Source organism: Somniosus microcephalus, unplaced genomic scaffold (genome assembly GCF_052327205.1).
Source record: "Somniosus microcephalus isolate GS21.2 unplaced genomic scaffold, FLI_Smic_1.0 unresolved_chr4, whole genome shotgun sequence".
NCBI lineage: Eukaryota > Metazoa > Chordata > Chondrichthyes > Squaliformes > Somniosidae > Somniosus > Somniosus microcephalus.
Genome location: NW_028225182.1, coordinates 2,448,719 through 2,470,291, shown reverse-complemented (window position 1 = coordinate 2,470,291; position 21,573 = coordinate 2,448,719). Strand labels below are relative to the sequence as shown.

At 48.5% G+C, this 21,573-nt stretch overlaps 1 protein-coding gene across 1 annotated transcript in view; it reads left to right on the top strand.

Moving 5' to 3' along the window:
- The window catches only part of LOC147088422 (NACHT, LRR and PYD domains-containing protein 3-like), a 95,380-nt gene extending 74,149 nt beyond the window's left edge, over positions 1 to 21,231 (top strand). The window contains exons 8-13 of the mRNA XM_085977180.1: positions 322 to 2,059; positions 10,645 to 10,731; positions 10,872 to 11,042; positions 11,185 to 11,355; positions 11,491 to 11,658; positions 11,806 to 21,231. Coding sequence (XP_085833306.1) covers positions 322 to 2,059; positions 10,645 to 10,731; positions 10,872 to 11,042; positions 11,185 to 11,355; positions 11,491 to 11,658; positions 11,806 to 11,893 — 2,423 coding nt within the window. The 3' untranslated portion in view covers positions 11,894 to 21,231. The remainder of the gene's footprint in view (positions 1 to 321; positions 2,060 to 10,644; positions 10,732 to 10,871; positions 11,043 to 11,184; positions 11,356 to 11,490; positions 11,659 to 11,805) is intronic.
- The last annotated feature ends 342 nt before the right edge of the window (positions 21,232 to 21,573 follow it).

The window sequence follows — 21,573 nt, the reverse complement described above, 5'->3', positions numbered from 1 at the left end:
CAAGTGTGTAGTGAGTTTTATTACATCAATGTTTCCAGTACAAAGCAGGGCTGATGGCATTAACCGTCCGAGGGAAAATATCACTCGTAGAAATCTCCATATTCAGTGAATATTAGAATCAAGAGGATTTGAAACTTTTCTCGGCCATTGTTAACTTTCCAACAACGTTTCCATTAACTGAGTTTTAATTTCTACACGCAACTCTATTGAAGTTGTGAATTAAATTTTGCAATATTTTACTGAATAGTGAAATGGTATTGAGAAGTTGCTTTATGTCAATGCAACTAACATTGAGACCACTTTCTATCTGTTTTATTGAAGATGTTCAACAGAAACACAAGGAAACACTCCGGGTACAAACTGAAACACTGAGCGTGAACACGATCCTAATAAAGGAGAAGGTTCAGATTTTCCAGCTGGTTGATCGATACGCTGAGCTAACGATCATTTCTAATGTTCGAGATCGGACACTTGTAGAACATGAACTGCTGGCAAGAGGCCGAGACCATGAAGAGTTGAGAGAGAAACATCTCCGGAAAGAACTGGAAAAAATCCGAACTGATCAATTGTTCCAGAGCAGTTTTTCCCGGAGAAAATCCAAATCTGGGAGTTCAGCAGCAGTGAGCGGAGTCCCTGGGATTGGAAAAACAACAATGGTACAAAAGATTGTTCATGACTGGGCCACTGGGAAAATATACCCACACTTTCAATTTGTTTTCTGTTTTAAATTCCGGAATTTGAACGCTATTAACTGTAAAATAAACCTGTGGAACCTGATAATCATTTTCTATCCTTACATCGGGAATATTCTGGGAGAGCTCTGGAAGAACCCGGAGGGATTGCTGTTTATATTCGATGGTCTGGATGAATTCAAGGACGGGATCGATTTTGCTGACAATCGGAGAAAGACAGAACCTCAGCACATGTGCACAGATCCCGAATTCCGGTGTGAAGTGTCTGACATTGTGTACAGTTTAATACAGCACAAGCTGCTCCCAGGATGTTCAGTGCTAGTGACCAGCCGCCCCACTGCATTACATTTATTGGAAAAGGCTGAGATCAGTGTCTGGGCTGAAATCCTGGGATTTGTTGGTAAAGAACGGAAGGAATATTTCAACAAGTTTTTTGAAGATCAGACGGTGGCAGCAGCTGTTTTCAAACACGTGGAAGAGAACGAGATTCTGTACACCATGTGCTACAACCCTTCCTACTGCTGGATCCTCGGTCTGTCACTGGGCCCCTTCTTTACACTTAGAGACAGGAATCAGCAACAAGTTCCCAAGACCATCACCCAACTATATTCCTACTATATTTACAACATTCTGAAAAACCATGGCCGAGAGATTGAAAGCCCCCGTGATGTGTTACTGAAGCTTGGTGAGATGGCCTTCACAGGAGTCTCCGAGAAGAAGATTGTGTTTAGAAATGGAGATTTGATCAAGTACAATCTGCAACCTTCCCAGTTCCTGTCCGGGTTCATGATGGAACTTCTGGAGAGAGATGATTCTGTCCAGAGCGTGGTGTACACATTCCCGCACCTCACCATCCAAGAGTTTGTAGCCGCACTCGCACAATTCCTGACTCCAGATCCCGGGGACATCCTGAAACTCCTCAATGAAGCCCACAGCGAGGAAGATGGGCGATTTGAGATATTTCTCCGTTTTGTTGCTGGTCTCTCCTCCCCACAGGCAGCTCGGCCCCTGGAGGAGTTTCTGGGCCGATTTCTTCATCAAACCACCTGCCGAGTGATTGACTGGGTGAAGGAGAAGGTGGAAGGACAGATTGGGAACACAGAGAGTGAAATTGGTAAAAGGAACCTCCTGAACACATTCCACTACCTGTTTGAGTCCCAGAATAAAGCACTGGCTCGGATAACAGTGGGGTCTGTGGAAACACTGACATTTAGCGGATTGACATTGACCCCGATTGACTGTGCAGTCCTGTCTCACATCATTGGTCTGTGTGATACAATAAAAGAACTCGATCTACAATACTGCCACATTCAGTGTGAAAGACTGCAGCGGCTGGGACCCGTACTGCACAAATGCCAGGTGTTGAGGTAACTGTTTATTTTTCTCTAACTGTTGGGCGAGTTGTAGACCAGTCACGGAACATAAAAACTGACTGTAAAAGCTTCTACAGATATGTGAAGAGAAAAAGATTGGTGAAGTCAAGCATAAGTCCCTTGCAGTCAGTATCGGGGGAATTTATAATGGGGAACAAAGAAATGGCAGACCAATTAAATACATACGTTGGTTCTGTCTTCACAAAGGAGGACACAAAAAACCTCCCACAGATGTCGGGGAGCATAGGGTCCAATGAGAGGGAGGAACTGAATGAAATCAGTATTTGTAGGGAAATGGTGTTAGGGAAATTGATGGGATTGAAGGCCGATAGATTCCCAGTGCCTGATAATCTACATCCTAGGGTACTTAAGGAAGTAGCCCTAGAAATAGTAGATGCATTGCTAGTCATTTCCAAAATTCTATAGACTCTGGTACAGTTCCCATGGATTGGAGGGTAGCTAATGTTACCCCACTATTCAAAAAAGGCAGTGGAGAGAAAACGGGGAATTATAGACCGGTAAGCCTGACATCGGTAGTGGGGAAAATGCTAGAGTCCATTATAAATGATGTAATAGCAGAGCACTTGGAAAACAGTGACAGTATCAGACAAAGTCAACATGGATTTACAAAAGGTAAATCGTACTTGACTAATCTACTGGAATTTTTTGAGGATGTAACTGGTAGAATAGATAAGGGAAAACGAGTGGCTGTGGTGTATTTGGATTTTCAGAAGGCTTTCGATAAGGTCTCACATAAGAGATTAGCATGTAAAGTTAAAGCACATGGGATTGGGGGCAAGGTACTGACTTGGATAGAGAACTGGTTGGCAGACAGGAAGCAAAGAGTTGGAATAAATGGGTATTTTTCAGAGTGGCAGGCAGTGACTAGTGGGGTACTGCAGGGATCGGTGCAAGGACCCCAGTTATTCACAGTATATATTAATGATCTAGACGAGGGAACTAGATGTAATATCTCCAAGTTTGCAGAAGACACATAGAAACACAGAAGATAGGAGCAGGAGTAGGCAATTCGGCCCCTCGAGCCTGCTCCACCATTCAATGAGATCATGGCTGATCATCCAAATTCAGTACCCTGTCCCTGCCTTCTCCCTATATCCCTTGATCCCTTTAGCCTTAAGAAATATATCTCACTCCTTCTTGAATATATTTAATGAACTGGCCTCCACCGCCCTCTGTGGCAGAGAATTCCACAGGTTCACCACTCTCTGGGTGAAGAAATTCCTCCTCATCTCAGTCCTAAATGGCTTACCCCTTATCCTTAGACTATGACCCCTGGTTCTGGACTCCCTGGCAATCGGAAACATCCTTCCTGTATCTAGTCTGTCCAGGTCTGACAGAATTTTATAGGTTTCGATGAGATCCCCTCTCAATCTTCTAATCTCCAGTGAGCATAAGCCCAGTCAACACATTCTCTCCTCATACGTCATTCCTGCCAGCCCAGGTATCAGCCTGGTGAATCTTCGCTGCACTCCTTCCATGGCAAGAACGTCCTTCCTCAGACAAGGCGACCAAAACTGCACACAATACTGAAGGTGCGGTCTCACCAAGGCCCTGTACAATTGCAGCAAGACATCCTTGTTCCTGTACTTGAACCCTCTTGCTACGAAGGCCAACATACCATTTGCCTTCTTAACTGCCTGCTGCACCTGCATGCTTACCTTCAGCGACTGGTGCACAAGGACACCCAGGTCTCTTTGCACTTCCCCTTCTCCCAATCTATTGCCATTCAAATAATCTGCCTTCCTGTTTTTGCCACCAAAGTGGCTAACCTCACATTCATCCACATTATTGTGCATTTGCCATGTTTCTGCCCAAGCACCCAACCTGTCCAAATCGTACTGGAATTTCACGACATCCTCCTCACAGCATAGCCTCCCACCCAGCTTTGTGTCGTCTGCAAATTTGGAGATATTGCATCCAATTTCCTCGTCCAGATCATTAATATATATTGTGAACAGCTGGGGCCCTAGGACCGATCCTTGTGGTACCCCACTAGTCACTGCCTGCCACTCAGAAAACGACCCGTTTATTCCAACTCTTTGCTTTCTATCCGCCAACCAGTTCTCTATCCAAGTCAATACCTTGCCCCCAATCCCATGTGCCTTAATTTTGCCCGCTAATCTCTTATTGACACAAAGCTGGGTGGGACTGTGTGCTGTGAGGAGGATGCCTAGAAACTCCAGTATGATTTGGACAGGTTAGGGGACTGGACAGATGCAGTATCATGTGGATAAATGCGAGGTTATCCACTTTGGTGGCAAAAACAGGAAGGGAGATTATTGTTTGAACGGCAATAGATTGGGAGAAGGGGAAGTGTAACGTGACCTGGGTGTCCTTGTGTACCAGTCACTGAAGGTAAGCATGCAGGTGCAGCAGGCGGTTAAGAAGAAAAATGATATGTTGGCCTTCGTAGCGAGAGGATTCGAGTACAGGAACAAGGATGTCTTGCTGCAGTTGTGCAGGGCCTTGGTGAGACCACAACTTGAGTATTGTGTGCAGTTTTGGTTGCCTTATCTGAGGAAGGATGTTCTTGCCATCGAGGGAGTGCAACGAAGATTCACCAGACTGATACCTGGGATGGCAGGAATGACATATGAGGAGAGATTGGGTTTATACTCGCTGGAGTTTAGAAGAATGAGGGGATCTCATTGAAACTTATAAAATTCTAACAGGACTAGACAGACTAGATGCAGGAAGGATGTTCCCGATGGCGGGGGAGTCCAGAACCAGGGGTCACAGTCTAAGGATAAGGTGTAGGCCATTTCTGACAGAGATGAGGAGGAATTTCTTCACACAGAGAGTGGTGAACCTGTGGAATTCTCTACCACAGAAGGCAACTGAGGCCAAGTCAGTAAATATATTCAAGAAGGAGTTAGATATATTTCTTAAGGCTAAAGGGATCAAGGGATATGGGGAGAAGGCAGGGACAGGGTACTGAGTTTGGATGATCAGCCATGATCTCATTGAATGGTGAAGCAGGCTCGAGGGGCCGAATGGCCTACTCCTGCTCCTAGCTTCTATGTTTCTATGTCTATGTTTCTATTGGGCTGGATTTTAATTCAGGGGCTGGTTGGAGTCGTGTAATCCGCATTTTGTGTTATCCACACAAATCCAAATCGATGTGGGAGATTGATGCGATTTTAACTTAATTGGCCAATTGATTTCCAGCGTGTGGCAACCCATGGCAAATGATTTTTTCCAGTCTGAAATTCGCCGCTGATGACGTCATCATTGCTGCTGCATTTAATGTCTGCAACAAGCCTTGCTTCTTCCGCAGACTGCCAACATTTTGGCCTTTCATGCTACAGGGACCTGGAGGCAGAATGGCCTGTGAAAGACCAAGGTCTGCTCCAAGGTTTGACGACGTTGCCCTGCAGACTTTAGTTGAGGGAGCAAGAGCTCACAAGGAGGTGCTCTTCCCTTCTTCATGGAGGAAAAAGCCTCCCCAGCAGACCAAGGCTGTGTGGCTGCAAGTGGCAGAGGAGGTCAGCTCATTCTCAGTTACCTGCAGAACCTGGACACAGTGCAGGAAGAGATTTCACGACCTTCTGCGCACTGGAAAAGTGAGTATGAATTTCCCATCACCCTCAATCTAATCCCCATTGCTCCTCCTCACCAGCACTCGGCTTTAGCAATTTCTTCCTCCACATCCCACTTGACACTGCCATCCATGCACCCTTACCCATTCCCTCGCTCTCTATGGTCACATTCACCTAACTATTCCAATATGCAGCCCTCACACTCCCTATCACTGTGATGCTATGAAAACAACTAACAACACACAGGGAGGGCCCTTGGTCTTGCCACCTCATTCCATCTTTGTCTCCTTCTAAGTATCTATGCTATGGAATCTCTACACTCACTCCTTCATTCTCACTCACCCTCCACTTGTCTCCGTCTTTACAGGAAAAGGGAGCTCACAATAAGCGCGAAAGAGCGAGGACAGGAGGAGGGCCACCCTCAGTAGCCCACCTCACCCGCTGGGAGGAGGTGGTCCTGGAGATTGTAGGAGTGGAGGAAGTTGCGCAAGTGGCGACGGACAGAGGGGTGCATCACAACAAGCTGGTGACAGAATAGTTTTCCATCTCTCTCACTGACATTGCATGAGTCACTGATAATGATTCTGAAGCTCTAATAGATGGACTTATGATCATCTGCAATGTGCATATAACCTTGGCATCACATCTCTGACTCTTTCCTTTACTCCCCCACAGGACCATCGCAAGCACCCGTCCCCACTAGCCTGGAGGAAGGGCATGAGCCTCAAGACTCCTCAAAGGAAGCTGCAACATCTGAGGGCGTAGCATCAGCAGAATTAAGCGCATCCAGCACCAGCACAGACACTCTCACCTCAGTGGGACCTTCCGGACATAGAGTAGTGTTGTCACCTGGTGTATCACAGCTCACAAGTGAGCATCAGCAAATTGTGGAGACAGGAACAGCAGTGGAGAGTCCTAGTCGGAGGGCGCAGGACTCTGCCAGCTCGGCTCAGCTGCATGGCAACCCTCTGCCTCTGGGTCCATCCATAAGATCAGCAGTGCTGGAACTCCAGGAACAGATGCAAGAGTCTCTGGCAGGTTTTGTCTCCAGGGTCGCTGTGAGTGTGGAGCGAATGGAGGAGTCCATAGCAAACATGAACAGAGCCTTTGTGAACGCATCAGCATGGAAAGGATGGCAGCCTCCATGGAGGTGATAAGTCACCAGAATGCAGAAAACATGGTGAGTGTTCAGAATAGAATGACATCTCTGGAGGAGCGATGGTGATCTATTGAACAGAGAAACCAGACCTTCATGGAAGTCCTCCTGAGTAGGACTGCCAGTGCAGATACGGGTCCCTATGGCCCCCCGATATGCAGCAAGGTGCTCTCAAGCCACTTACAAGTGCTGAGGGGGACCTGACCCATGAGAGGGAAGTTGGTGGCAGACATCAAGGAATTGGGGGCTCCTCTCCAAACATTCACACTTCCATGCCACTGCAGAGCCCTCGGTCGCAGAGCCCTCGGTCACAGCCCCACCAGAGTCCACACCCAACTGAGATCGGCGACTCAACCCCTGCACAGCCGCAGGAGCAGCAGGCTGTTGACGAGCCCTCACAGGTTCGCAACCCAGAGGACGATCGCCAAAGGTGTCGAGACAGGAGCAGCAGGAAAGTGAGCAAGGGGCCTCCACATCTGCTGAAGCCACAGGGGAAGCACCACGTAGGAGCACGCGTAAGAGAATGATACTGCACAAATAGTCACAATGGTAGTCACTTGGGTGAAATTTGATGTTTTCTGTGAAAAAGCCATCAGATGAATAATGTAAAGAAAAAATCTGATGGCTACTGCTGTAGTTGTGGCGTGTGTCTTTTCGCAAATGGGACTTTCACATTGAGGGCTTAGGATTACTTGCAATTGCCAGTATGGTGGTGAAATTGCTTGAAATCCGCTGGTCCTTGGCCATTGTCGATGCTCAGGTAAGAAGCTGCGAGGCAAAAGTGCTTAATTGGCTAGGCTAAGCAAATTTGGACAAGGTGAGTGCGTTCCTTGCATCCTGGCCAGCAATGTGGTCGCGCGCTGGCGCCTTCTGGCCTGTGCAGCTTCAGGTGGGTGAGCGGGAGCTTGGCGCACCTGCTGTTGCTGCTGCTGTTGGTGGTGCTGTTGTTCATGGTTCTGCTGGTGCCGTGGCTGGTCTTCGTCCGAATCTGATGTCCAGGAGGAAAGGAAATAAATGGTTCCCATGCTTCTGGTATATGCCTCAGTTGAGGAAGCGCTCCGTGAAGGTGGCGAGAGGGGTTTCCCAGGAGGTCACACTGGAGATGGGTGTCAGGCTCGAAACTTCCACAGCTGTGGTTAAGCCTTCTAAAAGTTACCCCAGACCTGAGACTACAAAGTCCTGCCACCTGCAAATGATGGCTGATCAAATCTCCTCTTTCATGGTTGACCTGCAGCTGATAGTCAGCAATCCAATTGTGCTCCCGCCAGTTTTCACCGTCGTGTTTCAGAACAGGCGTGTTTCATGTGGGAAAAGGGTGAAAATCGCAAAGGCCTTTCAAAATGGCATTTTAGAGCCAATTTAGTGCTTGTTAAGGGCCTTAACGGCCTCTCCCGCCTCCTGGAGGTAGCACGGAGACAGGACCACTAGACATGAATGATTTAAAATTGATTGGAAACGGGATGGAGGCGGGGTTGGGCCCGCCTGCCAGTTTATGCAATTTTAACCCCCCACAAGCCTCCAATCCCACCTCCATGGCCCAATGAAAATCCAGCCCATTAATTCTGTTTTTCTCTCTAGATGCTGCCTGACCTGCTGGGTATTTCCAGCATTTTCTGTTTTTATTTCAGCATAAATTCTCCTTATATAAAATCCTGGGGGACGGATTTTACAGCAGCAGTTACCGTTTCACAATATAACTCACCCCGATATATTATACAGATTAATATAACGCAGAGAGTATAAATTACAGGGAAGCACCGCTTTATCATTTAATTCTGGGAAAATCATCCCATTTCCATAAAGTCCGGGACTTAAGGAGCAGCAAAAATGAGACAAGTTGCTCCAACCATGACGAGGCCGGTCACTGAGCTCCAGGAGCTAATTCTGATCATCAGGGAATGAGACCGGACTGAGGGACATTTAAAGGCTTCGCACAGACAGCACTTTATTTAATTAATACATTTACGGACAGTCCCTGAATATATGGGAAGTTGGACAGAGTGAGATTAAATCCCAGTGACAGGAATAGTGGTGAATTTCGCAGGGGTCAGCGGGCGTGATCGGTGCCAGGTAGGATGGGCAACTGGATTTATTCCCAGCGGGTCGGGACCCCACTGTCAACCCGCCGCCATGCCCCCGCCCCCACCCCCAGACCTGACCTGCAGTGGCAGGGGAGGCAATTCAGGTCATTATGACCTTGCTAACAAAGGATTAACAACTATTTTCAGCTCACCTTCAGAGTTTATCAGGTCACCCGTGTGGTCTGCGCTGCTCGGGGATCACGTCAGGTAAGCTGGGCGGGAGTTGAAAGGCCATGGAACCATTTCATTACTTGACAGCTGGAAATGTGCTATAAAAGCTCCCATCTCACAGCTGTTCACTTTCCAAGCTCAGAAGCTGTTGCTTCCTGCATTTGGAAGACGGATTGAGCTTTATGCAGTTTGCAAGTGTTTGGAGCAAACCCTCTATCCAGTGACCCCTCAATGGATCAACCTCTTTCACCTTTGACCGTTTGCTTCTGTAATCTCAAGTTCACCTGCCATCTATTACATCAGAATGTGTACGGTTTATACTGTCTCACCTTGGGCCTCAGAGTCACACCACGATCAGCCCCAACACCTGCAGGACCAGGCACACCAGCAGCACCAACACCAACCTTCACCATAACTCCTGATTCTGCACAGCACAGATGGCATCAACACCCGATCACATTGCTGACCGGGTCACCAGAGATAGCCTCAACATGGTCAGATATACTTCACATAACGCTGGATGCCACATGATGTGCCAGGTTAACACCAGCCCACACCAACAACACAAAGCATCCCATCAATGCCCAAACCATTCCTGTCACACTCATCATCATTGCGGGGGCAACGTTATGTCTCACCAGTCAATGAAACTCACTAAGCCATTTCCGAAGGTGCACACAAATCTGTCAAAGAACGGAAAGTGTTGAAAAGAAAGATTTCAATGTTTGACAAAACATTAACAGAAAGATCACATGAACATTGGCTAAAACACACAATTGCCTACCCTTGTGTGTTGTTAGTTGGTTCAATTGGACTAGGATGAGGGTGAGTGTGATGGCTGTCTAGTGAGATGGGGATGTGATAATATAGACAGAGGGATGGGTGGAGGTTCAAGGTAAGTTGGTGTGAGTAAGAATGTGCAGGAGTATGGTAGGGAAGGCAGAGTGAAGGGGATGTGATGAGTAGCACAGCAGGATGAGGTTGAGGATGCCTTTGCAGTAACGTTTCGTGATCTACTGAGATCATTGAAATGTTTGCGCCACTGCAGGCTGGTCCTCCTGACAACATTCCTGCTTGAGCCCCACTGTGCACTGTGCAATGTGCAACCAGGCTGTGTTTGTCTTTTCCACCCCTTGGAAGTGACGCGAACCTCCTTGCATGCTGTGGCTCCCTCCATACGCATATAGAAGGAGTTACGGGAGATCCTGGGTGCAGCCCTGCTCCTCTGTGCTGATGTTGTCAGTGTTTGTAGCACCTCAATACTGTAGAACACTGACATCACAATGGTCAAACTCATGTTGTCAGTGTTTGTAGCACCTCAATACTGTAGAACACTGACATCACAATGGTCAAACTCAATGTGTGAGTCATCAAATGAGGTCATCAAACCCGCTTCCCCCAATTCTCCAGAGCGAGGCCGCGACCCGGCCCCACCCCCACCCGACCCGACCCCGGCCGCACCCATCCTGCCCAGGGAGCGAAATCGCGGGAGGTAATTGGTTTATTAATTTCCTGAAATACTTTCAGTGATTAATGTAATATCCAAGAGAGAAAAATATATCAGATCCGGGCTTTGATTCAGTTTGTTTCCCTCTCTGTGTTTGTGTTTAGACTGAGTTACAATAAACTGGGAGATTCAGGAGTGAAACTATTGTCTGCGGCTCTGAGGAACCCGGACTGTAAAATACAGACACTGTGGTAAGTACCAGACTGTGTGAGATTGTGTTTATAATAACTGGATGTCTGACACTGAACATTATTATTAGTATCAGTAACAGTGTTAGTGTCAATCCAGAGTTTACTCTGATTCCTGTTATTTCTCTCTCTCTGGTCCCCAGGCTGAGTGATGTTGGTCTCACAGATTCTTGCGCCGGGGATCTCGCCTCCGCTCTCAGTACAAACCGGTCATTGATGGATCTGAACCTGGGTAATAATAAACTGGGAGATTCAGGAGTGAAACGACTGTCTCCAGCTCTGAGGAACCCGGACTGTAAAATACAGACACTGTGGTAAGTACCGGACAGTGTGAGATTGTGTTTATAATAACTGGGTTTCTGACACGGTACATTATTATTAATATCAGTGATAGTGTTATTAATAAACACTGGGGATTTACTCTGATTCCTGTTATTTCTGTCTCTCTGATCTCAGTCTACGGGCTGTCGGTCTCACAGATTCTTGTGCCGGGGATCTCGCCTCCGCTCTCAGTACAAACCGGTCATTGATGGATCTGAACCTGGGTAATAATAAACTGGGAAATTCAGGAGTGAAACTACTGTCTGTGGCTCTGAGGAACCCGGACTGTAAAATACAGAAACTGGAGTAAGTACCAGACCGTGTGAGATTGTGTTTATAATAACTGGATGTCTGTGACACTGTACATTAGAATCAGTAATAGTGTTATTAATAAATACTAGGGATTTACTCTGATTCCTGTTATTTCTCTCTGATCCGCAGGCTGTATATTAACGGTCTCACAGATTCTTGTGCCGAGGATCTCGTCTCTGCTCTCAGTACAAACCGGTCACTGATGGTTCTGAACTTGGTAGCAAACTCCTTCACAGACCCATCTGTCCCCACTCTCTGCCGCATCATACTGACCTGCAGGAGTCTGGAACGGATCGTGTGAGTGTGTTAATGTTAATAGGATTCAGTCACATTTTTGAGTAATATTTGTCTATAATTATTATTGAAAAATTAACCCCAGGCTCTCTGTTATTTACACTGTTGTTCAATCTGTTTATTTCCTGTTTAATCTTTAATCTGTTTCAGGCTGTTGGGGAATCAGTTCAGTTCAACCGGAAAGAAACAGCTGGAGTCGCTGCAGGGATCCAGACCCGGACTGAGTGTGGATGTGTGAACATTTCAATTGATGACGTCACTGCTCTCATTATTTGACTATTTTTGGCCGATGACTTGATTTTAATTTAATTTAAGGGTTTCCAGCTCGAGCTGATCGCGTCATCTCCCATTGTGAGGTCAGAGGCCCAGCCACAGGGTCACGAGCCTCAGCCGGCCAGCCCCACAGCACTGCTTCTGCAGAATATCCAGGGCTGAATGTTCCCCAATGGGGCACTGGGCAAATGCACAGACAGGAAGTGCCCAGGGTGGGGCTCAGTCTGGGCTGCAGTGGGACACTGACTATTCCACTCAGTGTTCCTGGGTGTCTCTCCCAGTGAGGAGTGAGGCTCTGTAACCAGTGTCCCTGTGTACAGTGTGTATCTCTCCCAGTGAGGAGTGAGGCTCTGTAACAAGTGTCCCTGTGTACAGTGTGTATCTCTCCCAGTGAGGAGTCAGGCTCTGTAACCAGTGTCCCTGTGTACAGTGTGTCTCTCCCAGTGCGGAGTCACACTCTGTAACAAGTGTCCCTGTGTACAGTGTGTATCTCTCCCAGTGAGGAGTGAGGCTCTGTAACAAGTGTCCCTGTGTACAGTGTGTGTCTCCCCCAGTGAGGAGTCAGGCTCTGTAACAAGTGTCCCTGTGTACAGTGTGTATCTCTCCCAGTGAGGAGTCAGGCTCTGTAACAAGTGTCCCTGTGTACAGTGTGTATCTCTCCCAGTGAGGAGTGAGGCTCTGTAACAAGTGTCCCTGTGTACAGTGTGTATCTCTCCCAGTGAGGAGTCAGGCTCTGTAACCAGTGTCCCTGTGTACAGTGTGTCTCTCCCAGTGAGGAGTCAGGCTCTGTAACCAGTGTCCCTGTGTACAGTGTGTGTCTCTCCCAGTGCGGAGTCACACTCTGTAACAAGTGTCCCTGTGTACAGTGTGTGTCTCCCCCAGTGAGGAGTCAGGCTCTGTAACAAGTGTCCCTGTGTACAGTGTGTATCTCTCCCAGTGAGGAGTCAGGCTCTGTAACAAGTGTCCCTGTGTACAGTGTGTGTCTCCCCCAGTGAGGAGTCAGGCTCTGTAACAAGTGTCCCTGTGTACAGTGTGTGTCTCCCCCAGTGAGTCATAGAGTTATACAGCACAGAAAGAGGCCCTTCGGCCCATCGCGTCCGCGCCGGCCATCAAGCCCTGTCTAATCTAATCCCATTTTCCAGCATTTGGTCCGTAGCCTTGTATGCTATGGCATTTCAAGTGCTCATCCAAATGCTTCTTGAATGTTGTGAGGGTCCCTGCCTCTACCACCCTTTCAGGCAGTGAGTTCCAGATTCCAACCACCCTCTGGGTGAAAAAGTTTTTCCTCAAATCCCCTCTAAACCTCCTGCCCCTTACCTTGAATCTATGCCCCCTTGTTATTGACCCCTCTACTAAGGGGAAAAGTTCCTTTCTATCTAACCTATCTATGCCCCTCATAATTTTGTACACCTCAATCAGGTCCCCCCTCAGCCTTCTCTGCTCCAAGGAAATCAACCCCAGCCTGTCCAGTCTTTCTTCATAGCTGAAGCACTCCAGCCCAGGTAACATCCTGGTACATCTCCTCTGCACCCTCGCCAAAGCAATCACATCCTTCCTATAGTGTGGCGACCAGAACTGCACACAGTTCTCCAGCTGTGGCCTTACCAGCATTTTGTACAGCTCCATCATAACCTCCCTGCTCTTGCCTTCATTAGCCGAGGCATAGAATATAAGTATCCCATATGCCTTTTTAACCACCTTATCCACCTGTTCTGCTGCCTTGAGGGATCTATGTACATGCACACCAAGGTCCCTCTGATCCTTTGTCTTTCCTAGGGTCTTACCATTCATTGTGTATTCCTTTGCCTTGTTAGTCCGTCCAAAATGCATCACCTCACACTTTTCAGGGTTAAATTCCATTTGCCACTGTTCCGCCCATCTGACCAACCCATCTATATCGTCCTGTAGCCTGAGGCTTCCCTCCTCGCTATTTACCACCCTACCAATTTTAGTGTCATCTGCGAACTTACTGATCATACCTTTTACATTCACATCCAAATCATTAATGTAGACCACAAACAGCAAGGGACCCAGCACCGATCCCTGCGGTACCCCACTGGACACAGGCTTCCTGTCAGAAAAACAACCTTCCACCATCACCCTCTGCCTTCTGCCACTAAGCCAGTTTTGGATCCAATGTGCCAAGGCACCCTGGATCCCATGGGCTCTACCTTCCTGACCAGTCTCCTATGCGGGACTTTATCAAAAGCCTTACCAAAATCGATGTAAACTGCATCCACTGCACTCCCCTCATCCACACACCTCGTCACCACCTCGAAAAATTCAAGCAAATAGGTCAGACATGATCTTCCCTTGACAAAGCCATGCTGGCTATCCCTAATTAATTCTTGCCTCTCCAAGTGGAGACTAATTCTGTTCCTCAGAATTTTTTCCAATAATTTCCCTACCACTGATGTTAGGCTCACTGGCCTAATTCCCTGGTTTATCCCTACTGCCATTCTTGAATAATGGTACTACGTTAGCTGTTCGCCAGTCCTCTGGCACATCCCCTGTGGCCAGAGAGGTTCTGAAAATTTGTGTCAGAGCCCCTGCAATCTCCTCCTTTGCCTCACATAGTAGCCTGGGATACATCTCGTCCAGGCCTGGGGATTTATCCACTTTTAAGCCTGCTAAAACCGCTAGTACCGCCTCCCTCTCGATGCTAATATGTTCAAGTATATCACAGTCCCCCTGCCTGAATTCTATGTCCACATCATCCTTCTCCATAGTGAACACAGATGCAAAAAATTCATTTAAAACCCCACCTACATCTTCTGGCTCTACACACAGCTTGCCACTTTGGTCCCTAATGGGCCCTACTCTTTCCCTAGTTATCCTCTTGCCCTTAATATACTTATAAAACACCTTAGGATTTTCCTTTATATTGCTCACCAGTGTTATTTCATGGCCCCTCCTCGCTCTCCTAATTTTTTTTTGAAATATCCCCGTGCACTTTTTATACTCCTCTAGGGTTTCCTCTGTCTTTAGTCCTTTGTATCTGCAAAAAGCCCCCCTTTTTTTCCTAATCCATTCTTGTATATCCCTTGACATCCAAGGTTCCCTGGGCTTGTTGGTCCCACCCTTGACCTTTACGGGAACATGTTGCCATTGTACTCTCTCAATTTCCTTTCTGAAAGACTCCCGTTGCTCCGATGTGGATTTTCCTTCAAGTAGCTGATCCCAGTCCACATTGGCCAGATCCTGCCTTATCATATTAAAATCGGCCTTCCCCCAATTTAGAACCTTTATTTCCGGTCCATCCTTGTCCTTTTCCATGACTACCTTAAATCTCACCGAATTATGGTCACTGTCACCAAAGTGCTCACCTACTAACACATCTACCACTTGCCCGGCCACATTCCCTAGAATTAGGTCCAGTACCGTCCCCTCTCTTGTAGAACTTTCTACATGCTGGCTCAAAAAGCTCTCCTGGATGCACTTTAAGAATTCTGCACCCTCTAAGCCTTTTGCACTCTGACTATCCCAGGTAATATCCCAGTGAGGTGTCGGACACTGTAACAAGTGTCCCTGTGTACAGTGTGTCTCTCCCAGTGTGGAGTCAGCCTCTAACAAGTGTCCCTGTGTACAGTGTGTGTATCTCCCAGTGAGGAGTCAGCCTCTAACAAGTGTCCCTGTGTACAGTGTGTGTATCGCCCAGTGAGGAGTCAGCCTCTAACAAGTGTCCCTGTGTACAGTGTGTCTCTCCCAGTGAGGAGTCGGACTCTGTAACAAGTGTCCCTGTGCACAGTGTGTGTCTCCCAGTGAGGAGTCAGACTCTGTAACAAGTGTCCCTGTGTACAGTGTGTCTCTCCCAGTGAGGAGTCGGACTCTGTAACAACTGTCCCTGTGTACAGTGTGTCTCTCCCAGTGAGGAGTCACACTCTGTAACAAGTGTCCCTGTGTACAGTGTGTCTCTCCCAGTGAGGAGTCGGACTCTGTAACAAGTGTCCCTGTGTACAGTGTGTGTCTCTCCCAGTGAGGAGTCGGACTCTGTAACAAGTGTCCCATGTACAGTGTGTGTCTCCCAGTGAGGAGTCGGACTCTGTAACAAGTGTCCCTGTGTACAGTGTGTCTCTCCCAGTGAGGAGTCAGACTGTGTAACAAGTGTCCCTGTGTACAGTGTGTCTCTCCCAGTGAGGAGTCAGACTGTGTAACAAGTGTCCCTGTGTACAGTGTGTCTCTCCCAGTGAGGAGTCACACTCTGTAACTGTGTCCCTGTGTACAGTGTGTCTCCCAGTGAGGAGTCGGACTCTGTAACAAGTGTCCCTGTGTACAGTGTGTCTCTCCCAGTGAGGAGTCAGACTCTGTAACAAGTGTCCCTGTGCACAGTGTGTGTCTCTCCCAGTGAGGAGTCGGACTCTGTAACAAGTGTCCCTGTGTACAGTGTGTCTCTCCCAGTGAGGAGTCGGACTCTGTAACAAGTGTCCCTGTGTACAGTGTGTGTCTCTCCCAGTGAGGAGTCACACTCTGTAACAAGTGTCCCTGTGTACAGTGTGTCTCTCCCAGTGAGGAGTCACACTCTGTAACAAGTGTCCCTGTGTACAGTGTGTCTCTCCCAGTGAGGAGTCGGACTCTGTAACAAGTGTCCCTGTGTACAGTGTGTCTCTCCCAGTGAGGAGTCGGACTCTGTAACAAGTGTCCCTGTGCACAGTGTGTCTCTCCCAGTGAGGAGTCACACTCTGTAACAAGTGTCCCTGTGTACAGTGTCTCTCCCAGTGTGGAGTCGTACTCTGTAACAAGTGTCCCATGTACAGTGTGTCTCTCCCAGTAAGGAGTCGGACTCTGTAACAAGTGTCCCTGTGTACAGTGTCTCTCTCCCAGTGAGGAGTCAGACTCTGTAACAGGTGTCCCTGTGTACAGCGTGTCTCTCCCAGTGAGGAGTCGGACTCTGTAACAAGTGTCCCTGTGTACAGTGTGTCTCTCCCAGTGAGGAGTCGGACTCTGTAACAAGTGTCCCTGTGTACAGTGTGTCTCCCCCAGTGAGGAGTCACACTCTGTAACAAGTGTCCCTGTGTACAGTGTGTCTCTCCCAGTGAGGAGTCGGACTCTGTAACAACTGTCCCTGTGTACAGTGTGTCTCTCCCCCAGTGAGGAGTCACACTCTGTAACAAGTGTCCCTGTGTACAGTGTGTCTCTCCCAGTGAGGAGTCGTACTCTGTAACAAGTGTCCCTGTGTACAGTGTGTCTCTCCCAGTGAGGAGTCAGACTGTGTAACAAGTGTCCCTGTGTACAGTGTGTCTCTCCCAGTGAGGAGTCGTACTCTGTAACAAGTGTCCCTGTGTACAGTGTGTCTCTCCCAGTGAGGAGTCAGACTGTGTAACAAGTGTCCCTGTGTACAGTGTGTGTCTCTCCCAGTGAGGAGTCACACTCTGTAACAAGTGTCCCTGTGTACAGTGTGTCTCTCCCAGTGAGGAGTCAGACTGTGTAACAAGTGTCCCTGTGCACAGTGTGTGTCTCTCCCAGTGAGGAGTCACACTCTGTAACAAGTGTCCCTGTGTACAGTGTGTCTCTCCCAGTGAGGAGTCAGACTGTGTAACAAGTGTCCCTGTGTACAGTGTGTCTCTCCCAGTGAGGAGTCAGACTGTGTAACAAGTGTCCCTGTGTACAGTGTGTGTCTCTCCCAGTGAGGAGTCACACTCTGTAACAAGTGTCCCTGTGTACAGTGTGTCTCTCCCAGTGAGGAGTCGGACTCTGTAACAAGTGTCCCTGTGTACAGTGTGTCTCTCCCAGTGAGGAGTCAGACTGTGTAACAAGTGTCCCTGTGCACAGTGTGTGTCTCTCCCAGTGAGGAGTCGGACTCTGTAACAAGTGTCCCTGTGTACAGTGTGTCTCTCCCAGTGAGGAGTCGGACTCTGTAACAAGTGTCCCTGTGTACAGTGTGTCTCTCCCAGTGAGGAGTCACACTCTGTAACAAGTGTCCCTGTGTACAGTGTGTCTCTCCCAGTGAGGAGTCACACTCTGTAACAAGTGTCCCTGTGTACAGTGTGTCTCTCCCAGTGAGGAGTCAGACTGTGTAACAAGTGTCCCTGTGTACAGCGTGTCTCTCCCAGTGAGGAGTCGGACTCTGTAACAAGTGTCCCTGTGTACAGTGTGTCTCTCCCAGTGAGGAGTCGGACTCGGTAACAAGTGTCCCATGTACAGTGTGTCTCTCCCAGTGAGGAGTCGGACTCTGTAACTGTGTCCCTGTGTACAGTGTGTCTCTCCCAGTGAGGAGTCAGACTGTGTAACAAGTGTCCCTGTGTACAGTGTGTCTCTCCCAGTGAGGAGTCACACTCTGTAACAAGTGTCCCTGTGTACAGTGTGTGTCTCTCCCAGTGAGGAGTCAGACTGTGTAACAAGTGTCCCTGTGTACAGTGTGTGTCTCTCCCAGTGAGGAGTCGGACTCTGTAACAAGTGTCCCTGTGTACAGTGTGTCTCTCCCAGTGAGGAGTCAGACTGTGTAACAAGTGTCCCTGTGTACAGTGTGTCTCTCCCAGTGAGGAGTCACACTCTGTAACAAGTGTCCCTGTGTACAGTGTGTCTCTCCCAGTGAGGAGTCAGACTGTGTAACAAGTGTCCCTGTGTACAGTGTGTGTCTCTCCCAGTGAGGAGTCGGACTCTGTAACTGTGTCCCTGTGTACAGTGTGTCTCTCCCAGTGAGGAGTCGGACTCTGTAACTGTGTCCCTGTGTACAGTGTGTCTCTCCCAGTGAGGAGTCAGACTGTGTAACAAGTGTCCCTGTGTACAGTGTGTCTCTCCCAGTGAGGAGTCACACTCTGTAACAAGTGTCCCTGTGTACAGTGTGTGTCTCTCCCAGTGAGGAGTCAGACTGTGTAACAAGTGTCCCTGTGTACAGTGTGTCTCTCCCAGTGAGGATTCAGACTGTGTAACAAGTGTCCCTGTGTACAGTGTGTGTCTATTCCAGTGAGGAGTCAGACTGTGTAACAAGTGTCCCTGTGTACAGTGTGTCTCTCCCCGTGAGGAGTCACTCTGTAACAAGTGTCCCTGTGTACAGTGTGTCTCTCCCAGTGAGGAGTCACACTCTGTAACAAGTGTCCCTGTGTACAGTGTGTCTCTCCCCGTGAGGAGTCGGACTCTGTAACAAGTGTCCCTGTGTACAGTGTGTCTCTCCCAGTGAGGAATTGGACTCTGTAACAAGTGTCCTTGTGTACAGTGTGTGTCTCTCCCAGTGAGGAGTCACACTCTGTAACAAGTGTCCCTGTGTACAGTGTGTCTCTCCCAGTGAGGAGTCGGGCTCTGTAACAAGTGTCCCTGTGTACAGTGTGTCTCTCCCAGTGAGGAGTCGGACTCTGTAACAAGTGTCCTTGTGTACAGTGTGTGTCTCTCCCAGTGAGGAGTCACACTCTGTAACAAGTGTCCCTGTGTACAGTGTGTCTCTCCCAGTGAGGAGTCGGGCTCTGTAACAAGTGTCCCTGTGTACAGTGTGTCTCTCCCAGTGAGGAGTCACACTCTGTAACAAGTGTCCCTGTGTACAGTGTGTCTCTCCCAGTGAGGAGTCACACTCTGTAACAAGTGTCCTTGTGTACAGTGTGTCTCTCCCAGTGAGGAGTCACACTCTGTAACAAGTGTCCCTGTGTACAGCGTGTCTCTCCCAGTGAGGAGTCAGACTCTGTAACAAGTGTCCCTGTGTACAGTGTGTGTCTCTCCCAGTGAGGAGTCAGACTGTGTAACAAGTGTCCCTGTGTACAGTGTGTCTCTCCCAGTGAGGAGTCGGACTCTGTAACAAGTGTCCCTGTGTACAGTGTGTCTCTCCCAGTGAGGAGTCAGACTCTGTAACAAGTGTCCCTGTGTACAGTGTGTCTCTCCCAGTGAGGAGTCAGACTCTGTAACAAGTGTCCCTGTGTACAGTGTGTCTCTCCCAGTGAGGAGTCACACTCTGTAACAAGTGTCCCTGTGTACAGTGTGTCTCTCCCAGTGAGGAGTCAGACTCTGTAACAAGTGTCCCTGTGTACAGTGTGTGTCTCTCCCAGTGAGGAGTCGGACTCTGTAACAAGTGTCCCTGTGTACAGTGTGTCTCTCCCAGTGAGGAGTCGGACTCTGTAACAAGTGTCCCTGTGCACAGTGTGTGTCTCTCCCAGTGAGGAGTCGGACTCTGTAACAAGTGTCCCTGTGTACAGTGTGTCTCTCCCAGTGAGGAGTCACACTCTGTAACAAGTGTCCCTGTGTACAGTGTGTGTCTCTCCCAGTGAGGAGTCAGACTCTGTAACAAGTGTCCTTGTGTACAGTGTGTCTCTCCCAGTGAGGAGTCACACTCTGTAACAAGTGTCCCTGTGTACAGTGTGTCTCTCCCAGTGAGGAGTCAGACTCTGTAACAAGTGTCCCTGTGTACAGTGTGTCTCTCCCAGTGAGGAATTGGACTCTGTAACAAGTGTCCTTGTGTACAGTGTGTCTCTCCCAGTGAGGAGTCAGACTCTGTAACAAGTGTCCCTGTGTACAGTGTGTCTCTCCCAGTGAGGAGTCGGACTCTGTAACAAGTGTCCCTGTGTACAGTGTGTCTCTCCCAGTGAGGAGTCGGACTCTGTAACAAGTGTCCTTGTGTACAGTGTGTCTCTCCCAGTGAGGAGTCAGACTCTGTAACAAGTGTCCCTGTGTACAGTGTGTCTCTCCCAGTGAGGAGTCACACTCTGTAACAAGTGTCCCTGTGTACAGTGTGTCTCCCCCAGTGAGGAGTCACACTCTGTAACAAGTGTCCCATGTACAGTGTGTCTCTCCCAGTGAGGAGTCACACTCTGTAACAAGTGTCCCTGTGTACAGTGTGTCTCTCCCAGTGAGGAGTCACACTCTGTAACAAGTGTCCCTGTGTACAGTGTGTCTCTCCCAGTGAGGAGTCAGACTCTGTAACAAGTGTCCCTGTGTACAGCGTGTCTCTCCCAGTGAGGAGTCACACTCTGTAACAAGTGTCCCTGTGTACAGTGTGTCTCTCCCAGTGAGGAGTCACACTCTGTAACAAGTGTCCCTGTGTACAGTGTGTCTCTCCCAGTGAGGAGTCACACTCTGTAAATGTGTCCCTACAACCCTCCGAGATTTCTCCACTCCTCTGACCTGTTGCACATCCTCGATTTTCGTTGCTTTGCATTGTTGCCATAACTTCAGCTGCCAAGACACTGAACTCTGGTATTCCCTCCCTAAACCTCTTCGCTGCTCTACCTCTCCATCCTCCTCCATTAAACGCTTTTTAAAACCTACCAGATACCCCGAGTTTTGGGCCATCTCTGATAAAATCTCTACGTGGCTGTGTGTCAGATTTTGTCTGCTAATTGCCTTATGTCGGTTCATTTCATTAAAGCTGTTATATAAATACAAGTTATTGTTGTTGTCCCTGTGTTGTGTTAATAAAACTCCACCGCTTACTTCAGCTCATGCCTGGTCTCCTCGACATTCTCAATAACTGGTTTCACTGTTTTAATATATTAAATAAAGGTTTCTCTAAAGTACATCCCAACTACTCCCCCTCTGAAGAAGGCCTCGGTCGGTCCCCTCTGAAGAAGGTCTCGTTCAGTCTCCTCAGGACCAGGCCTCGGTCAGTCCCCTCTGAAGAAGGTCTCGTTCAGTCTCCTCAGGGCGAGGCCTCGGTCGGTCCCCTCTGAAGAAGGTCTCGTTCAGTCTCCTCAGGACCAGGCCTCGGTCAGTCCCCTCTGAAGAAGG